This window comes from Limulus polyphemus, unplaced genomic scaffold (genome assembly GCF_000517525.1).
Source record: "Limulus polyphemus unplaced genomic scaffold, Limulus_polyphemus-2.1.2 Scaffold989, whole genome shotgun sequence".
Taxonomy (NCBI): domain Eukaryota; kingdom Metazoa; phylum Arthropoda; class Merostomata; order Xiphosura; family Limulidae; genus Limulus; species Limulus polyphemus.
Genome location: NW_013666599.1, coordinates 105,036 through 113,292, shown reverse-complemented (window position 1 = coordinate 113,292; position 8,257 = coordinate 105,036). Strand labels below are relative to the sequence as shown.

At 31.2% G+C, this 8,257-nt stretch overlaps 1 protein-coding gene across 4 annotated transcripts in view; it reads right to left on the bottom strand.

Moving 5' to 3' along the window:
- Positions 1-8,257, bottom strand: part of LOC106461573 (cAMP-dependent protein kinase catalytic subunit-like) — a 104,982-nt gene that overhangs the window by 20,018 nt on the left and 76,707 nt on the right. For all 4 annotated transcript variants that reach the window (XM_022388577.1, XM_022388575.1, XM_022388576.1 and 1 more), the window contains one exon: positions 1,671-1,732. In XM_022388577.1, coding sequence (XP_022244285.1) covers positions 1,671-1,732 — 62 coding nt within the window. The remainder of the gene's footprint in view (positions 1-1,670; positions 1,733-8,257) is intronic.

The window sequence follows — 8,257 nt, the reverse complement described above, 5'->3', positions numbered from 1 at the left end:
ATATATATATATATATATATATATATATATATATATGTGTGTGAGTGGATCACATCCTGTAGCTATAGAATGACGTATTGCGAGCCACCAGAATCACAATGAGAAGGTAAGCAACACCAAAGTGGACAAGTTCGAAAGGCAACACCCCAAACTCTGAATGACAGGATCCTGTATGCCATACTCAACCTGAGGAAACAGAACTCATCCGCTCTAGAATTATGAACACTTATCCTCAGTCCCCAATTACGTGGGCAAGGTAAATTACACTTGTCCCTGAAATTATGGGGAGGAAGTAGAACAAACCATGCTCAACCAAGGTCCCAGGATAGGACCATTCTGTGTTCAGAATTATGAGGAGACATTGGACCCTTTTCCATGAACAATGTACTGAACCAATATTGATCAAAAAGAAAGGCCATGCTCAACCCAACCGGATAGCTGAACATCAAATCCTAACTGGTATTACGAGTAGGCTCCTGTGTAGGCTGGTGTCTCTCCTTCCAACATCTCGTAAAAAAAACATCCAGGGACCCAGGTAGGAGGGCCCCAAATTTTGCCCTTTTCTCCAAGAGTGGAGAAAATTCACTCGGACACTCTGGAGGAATAACCTCTGTCCACCACCCCAGTGACTGGAAACCGGGTGTGGTAAGGACTTCCTAGCTCCACTAGTAGAACACAAAGAACACTCAAAGTATCTCCAATAGTCGTAGTGCAGAGAAACCTGTTAGTGAATACTCCGCTGAGAAAAAGTAATAATATTATCTGAATGAGGTACTTATATACAGTACCAGGATAGAGGGTTCATTCACATAGGTGGAGAGTGTCACGAGACAGATATAGTCAAGACAATTAAGTGGGGAATAAAAGACTGGAGCAACGAGAAATAATGAGACCAATGTTTAGATGGGCAAAAAAACGAAACCCTGGCAATCGAGTAATAGCTGTAGTGTGAGAGAAGGTATAATTTCTTCAAAACACCAATAGCATCACTTCATCTAGCACAATCAACAACCAAGAAAGCTATGCTCTTGAGTTAATTTAACTTTGTTTGAAATACTGTAATATTTTTGTGGCCCTCACAGCATGTGTGAAATATATTAGTACATGTATATGTAAGTTGCCAAGTGCTTTCAAAAAGTAATATATAAAAGAGGCTCATATGATTATTAATGTGTAAGAACAGCATTTGAACTTGACTGATAAACCATGTGTATTGTTTAAGAAATGTGTAACAACAAAATATTCAGGCAAAATACAAAAAGGTCTGTGCAAAATCCACTTAAATGTTTCAGCTAAATTACAGTTTTTTTCTTCCATGTAATATCTGTAAACATGCATCTAAGCTATTTTTACTTCTCCAAACTGTCTAAATGGCTGTTATTAGAATGAGGACAAAAGTCATTTGCATGCACTTCTTTGTAAGGGTGAACTCCATCTTAAAATTTATATTTATGTGTGATTTGATATATTGGTAAGAAAATTTTACGCAAGTGTTTTTGATTCCTTCTATATTATTTCTGTTTCTATGTCTCAACAGTCTTTAATTTATTTAGGATTGAAAATTCATTTGAAACCTTATATTTCTATGTTGTATGTACATGTCATACATATCAATGCACTTAAAAACACAGACACACTTACATCAATAAAAATTAAACAACTATGCCTACCTTGGCTGGATTGTTCCATTTCTTTTCAAATGTTTCTTTTGCTTCTTCTAAAAACTGTTCAACTGAAATGTAAAAGAAAATTAATGCTACAGATGAAGAACTCAATAGTTATAATCAATTATGAAGAGGTGCAACAGTTTAACATACTACAAAAATTATTGGAGCTACATGTTAATACTGTAACAAAATGTACAATACATATACTTACAACAACTACTTAACTCTCTTTATTCAGGTGGGTCAAAGTGCACATATATGACCTTTTTAGAGAGTTACATTCAAAATTTAATTTAAAAACATTATTATTGAGGTATGTTAATACACTTGGCATAAAGTTTATCATTAAAATTTTAATACAAGTTTTAATCTCTAAATTTCAAAAGAAAATATTTAAATGAATTTCAATCTTCAGTTCTTTGTATCACATGACACTTATTCAATCTGAATTGCCAATTTTATGTTTTCTTTCTACACCTGTCCTGCTGTGATAAATGACTCAGTAAAGGCTTCATAAATTCAGAGACAAATCTTTAGAAAAAATACTTTATTGAAAAATCTTGTACAATAGACTTGTAATGTTTATTAAAAGCTTGCCAAATTTCATGATGATACAATTAGTAAATTCAGAGTTACAGTATGTATAGTTTATGGTTATAAGGTTGGTAAAAATGACCAAGCTCATATATAGAATTAAACAAAGCTTTAAGTTATAGATAAAAGAAAACAACATGTTACAGAAAAGTATAACAGTACAAAATAAACACGAATGAATTACACAGGCCTGTGAATTAAAACTTCATAAAAGTTGTTTTGATTTTAATAATAGAATTTCCATTATTCAGCTACACAGATTTAGAAAATAATATTAATTTTTTTCTATCATGTAAGAATTTTTTACAAATCAGGAAGAAAAAACTTAATTAGATCAAATTATTATTTCATTTACCACAATGAACATTTCTTATTATTATGTTTGTTAACAAAAATACAAACAAACTGAAGAAAAGGGAAGAACATTGATGTCAAACAAATATGCATCTTCATTCATCCTGATTTTTTTGGGTGAAATGATATCTTTTAATCTCAAAACTATGTGTTGTGATCATTCTTTTTTGTATTGCATTATGACGTTTTGTGAAAAATCCGTAAGTGATGGAGAAAAATGGATATAATTTTTGGATTCAGTGTACAGGAATTACTGTAGAACATGTAAAAATTTAAATACAATAAAATCATTGCAGACCTGTGTTATTAATTTGGAAATATGACATTTACTGATTCTGAGCAATGTTTTGATCTCTTAAAACAGTAAGAACCTATAAGTATACTTAAACTCAAACTGGAGTTTTCTTCATCATTTGAATGAAATACCAATTACTCCAAATTAGATTGCATTTTGATATCTTTGTTTACCTTCCATAAATGTAATAGATTTTCAAACCTTTTAACAAGCATTTATGTTCACCTGTATTAACCATTTTCTAAAGCAAAATCATAATTTTACACATAGGTATTTAATCTAGAGATATTAATTATTATACAAGTGTTTAGTACATTACATTAAAACAATTTTGAGGCCTCACCACATAGTTACAGTCCATGTTGCCATGTCTGTTCATACTTTATCTTACAGCCATTCCTCTTGACAACAGCCTTGCAGAGTAGTTTCTGTTGCAAAAGTGTCATAAGGCTGCCATGTCCAACATCATTCCTCCCTGCATGCTTTCCATAGCCCATCAAGCATAAAAGGATGATAGTTTACCAGTGCCTGTTACAACAGTCGAACCACACAAATTCACAGGTGCTGCATCTGGTGACCTGATTGGTATGTCTTCATATGGAATAGCATGAATACCCACTTCATTCTTCAGCTGCTTGAGGTATGTGACAGTTGAATGGGAGGTATGACAGGAAACTTTATCTTGGTGAACCCATACACTGTTGGCCTCTTTCGAGATGGGGGACCTTTCTGATTATGTTGCATACTGCAAGCTTTGACAAGTGGATAACTTTTGCCACAAACATTTTTATTCTTCATTCCTCATCTGTTACAAGATGCTGCCTTTGCTTACCACAATTGGGAAATGACTCATTGCAGGCCTTTTTTTTTATGGTCCTGGTGCCACAAGTTGATTGATATATCTTTGTTTCCAATGTTATTAAGTACAAGGAATATTCCTGTCTTGGAAAAAAATTATAGATATCCAACCTGAATACATCTTTATGATTTGACTGTTTTAATATTTGGATTGGAAAGGGCTTTTACATATACTTCCTAAAAACAATCATCTTCAGTGCCTATGAAATGACAAACAATTTCAAAATGTAGTTCTGATTCATTTTGTTCCACTGATATTTTATATCAGGTGTGGATGGCACACAGTATTGATTTGCATATTCAAAATAATTTTAATATAAAGTACTCAACCCTCTGTATTATGAAATTATATTTCTAGTATAGTTAAATCATTCATTTCACTACAGTGGACACAGAGCAATGTTCCATTGTGAAGTTTTGCCCAAGAAAAACAACAACATTAATTACAGGTTTTAATAGATATTTAATGTCATGGTATCCAAATGTACCTTAGGCTCTAATCCCCTGATTAATTTTACTACTTTCTATTTATAAACAGATGTCTTTTTTTACATATAATACAGGGGCATAGCTAGAGTAAAATAAAATGTGGGTCACCACTAGTTTTTAGTTCCAAAAGCATTTGTGACAAGTGCATAAAGATCAGGGATGGAGAAAAGATTTTAGTAGATAATAGGATTATGATTTTGCTTTGTATATTATTTGCTTAATATACATTTATTTAGCACTTAACAGTTGGCTAGTTTGTTTGATTTGGTTTTAGTTTAAAAAAATAAAGTAATTTTATGACATGTACAAGTTGTTGAATGAATTATTTCATGACATTTACTTTGTTGAATATAAAATGTAAATGTTATTATGAATTTCCAATGGCAAAATTTGATTACTTACACAAATTATTTTGAGTATATGGTGAACAACAATCTGTGCTAATACCACAAATATTTGTTAAAAGACAAATCCTCTGCAAGCTGAACTGTACTGATATTGTTCAAAAATGGTGCAACAACAGTATAATATGTGACTAAGTTTTAAGGCATTGGGAATCATAGACACAATTAGAGACATCATTTGCAATTATATTTAACAAGTCTTACATAGGATCCATTAATATATGTATAATAAGCAATAACACTTATTCAATCTGCAATGTATTAACTCCAACTCAAAGGCAAAAAATTGACAGTGTAAATTTATTACAGTATGTACTTTTTAGCTTGTATCTAGGCAAAGCTATAAGGCATATGTCAGTGCATGTTTGTTACAAGCATTATTATCTTTTTAATAGAAAGTGACAAATCCATACAGCATACTTTTATATAATGTATAAGTGATGCCTTTCCTTACTGGCATCATGACAGCCATCATATGCATGATTTGTTTTGCTTTTTTTGTACTTTGCCAAATATGTCAAATTATAGCTAGAAAGTTGTTTTTCTCTCTTTTAGCTAAGATAAATCTCATTTTCAACAATTTTTGCAATTATTTTACAAGTAATTAAATCAGTTCCTTGGAAGAAAAAAAAAGGAGTAACTGACATCATAATTATTTCAATTGAACAACATTTTCTATGAAATAAATCTTGCATTAGACACAAGTACATATAAGAAATCACCTGAAAACCTTTGGTTCATTATATAATTCCCAAGATGACAGATACTGAAAAGTAGATGTTTTATTAAATTATGGTTGTTTAGCAGAAAAAGTTCATTTTAAACTTTTTTAGTCTGTAATACTTAAAATATTGAACATTGATATTCTTACATACAATTATATACTCCACACATAGCTTAAATGCTTCGAAAATTAATTCTATGTATCTTTCCTTTACCAATAAAGTTAGGTCTTTTTCAAAGGAAAATATATGTTTCAAATATAAACTACAATTATTTTTACATGCTGAAAGCATGATAGTAAATGTGACTTCATGATAAAATTACAGTTTCAAAACTTTTAAAAGAAAATGTAATAAGATGCTTTGAAGGAGAGTTAGTACAGTGTTTTCACAAAGCTTTCTACCAGGATAAATGAAACTGAGAATCATAGTTTTCACTGAATAGCAATGCCAACACAGAAGTTTCTGGGAGGTAGCTACTGTATTCCATAGAAATGATGGAGTGACATTTATTTTAGTTTTTAAATTAATTTGTTCACAATAAAATTAAATCAACTGCAGTACTGTCTGCAGTAGCAGCTTTCACCTTGGGGAAAGTGAAAACTATTAACACTTAATATAAATTTAAAAATATAACCTACTTATAAAATATTCAAGTAAACCACAAAACTGGCATAGATTTCTCCCTATCTAACTTATTTACATAAATAAAATGTGTGTAAAAATCTAGTAAATAAAACAGTCATTGTTTGTTGTGTTTATTTATTATAGCCTTAAAAATTCTTTAGCATTCAGCTGCTCTCACCTTCACTCCAGTACTACATAATTTTATACAAGCCTAGTAGGGATGATCCTCCTTATACCTAATTTATTGCTAACTTTTACTTCAGCTTTCATACACTGCATGTATCAGCTAACTGCTGGTGTATACATCTAACTTATGAGCTGGATGTCACTTGCACTCACATAACTACTTGGTCTTAAGCCATATCATGTCCATTGCAGTATTACAAATACTGATGTAACTGCTTTGCTATTAGGAATGTGTAATGGTTGATGTTCTGTGTGTAATTGACCCTTACAATGAACAAGTAGGAGTGTTTATTACAAATAAAGTTCAGCACACTTTAATATTATTATTACTGTATACTTGTATTTAATTAAACTGTGATTTGTGTTATGTTCAGAGTAAACATGCATTTTCAGACAATTTACATTTTCAAAATAATAAAAACAACAAAATAAGAATAGTGAGTTACACTAAATTTTGTTTTGAAATACTCCAACCCCCAATATAATCTACACTTTTGTTGTTCTCCACCAACAAAAAGTTAATAAGCCACCACTGAATGCCTACAAAACTAAATTTAGTATTAATAGAATATATCAGATTTCAGTTTATTTTGATTTAAAATACATAATTTTAAGACCTATAGTTTGAGCATAAACTGTCAGTACATATTGGATATGTGCCAACAGAAGTCACTCAGGTTAATGCTCGTTATTTGAAATTAAGAAACAAAATCATAAGGTTTGTACAACTGAACAGTCTGGCCACCATAATCTAGACAAGTGGCCTCTATCCACATGCAGGAAAATGTATACAGGATGGTCATTGGACCAAATTACAAGGTCAACCTATGAATCATCATCCTTGTACAACTATACAAATACTATGTATGTATATCCTGTAAAGTGAAGGATAACAAGGTAAAGGTAGGCTAATGTCAGGGTCTATGGAACATGAAAACCAAATTAACATTTTCTTTCTTATCAGGGTAATAAAAACTCGCATTCAATTTTAACATGTACATTTGTGCTAATACCTGTAGACAAGGAAAAATTAATTAATGTCCTGCAGATATTGGAAAACAACAAAAAGAAACAAACAGAATGTGAAACTTCATTTTACTTAGATAAAAGAGCAAAGTTAAGAAAACATATTCAATTTTTAAATGAATTTGTCATAACAAGTGTCTGATTACTAGCATTAACAGTTATAACTTACAATAGATATCCTACAAGTGTTTGTGCATATACAGGCAGCTCTAATTACACAAAAAATAGGAAAACAAGTTTTCTAATGTTACTTTTTTTTATACAGTTAAAAAGTATTTTATTTGTGATATAAAATAATGAAGGGAAAACTGACCTGACAGAGATGTTTACACAAATGTTAATAAAATTCCAAACTAAATTTTAATTACTGCCCACAAGACCTAATTTTTTCTTAATACTATCTCCTTGAACCAAAAGTTTTATCTAAAATTATGAAGGAATGCATGTTGTGTTACTGATCTCTCTTTCTTGAAACATCAAAAAGAAATTATGAATTATGGGACTTTTTTTTTTTAGAATTCATCACATTACTAAGTGGCTGGTAAAACCAGCTTTTATGTGAATTACATATTCTTTAACAAAATTAACTGAAATGTAAAAATTAGCCACTTCTTGGCTTAGTCTAATAATACATACAAAATAAAACATTTAAACTTTCACAAGTACAGCATGTGCATAAAACAGGCTTCGACAAATCCCAGACCCCAGGTTGCCAAGGTGACTAAAGACTTCATTGTGGCACCCAGTATTTTCTTCCATTCTATTCGGGTGTAGGGCTATGCTAAATACAATTTTAATCTAGAGCAGTTCTCAACTCTTGGGAATTCAGAACTATTAGATGTCTACCAACTCTGACAATGGCATTTGTTGTAAGCTTCACATATATATATATATATATTGTACTTTTATTAAATATCTAGTACAAAAGAGTCAGCTTGAAGTAACCAATCTGTTTCAAAAATAAATAAAAGTGTCAGAGAAACTGCAACATTGGAGAGAGAGAGAGGGGAGGGGGGGGGACGAAACAAGGTAGGG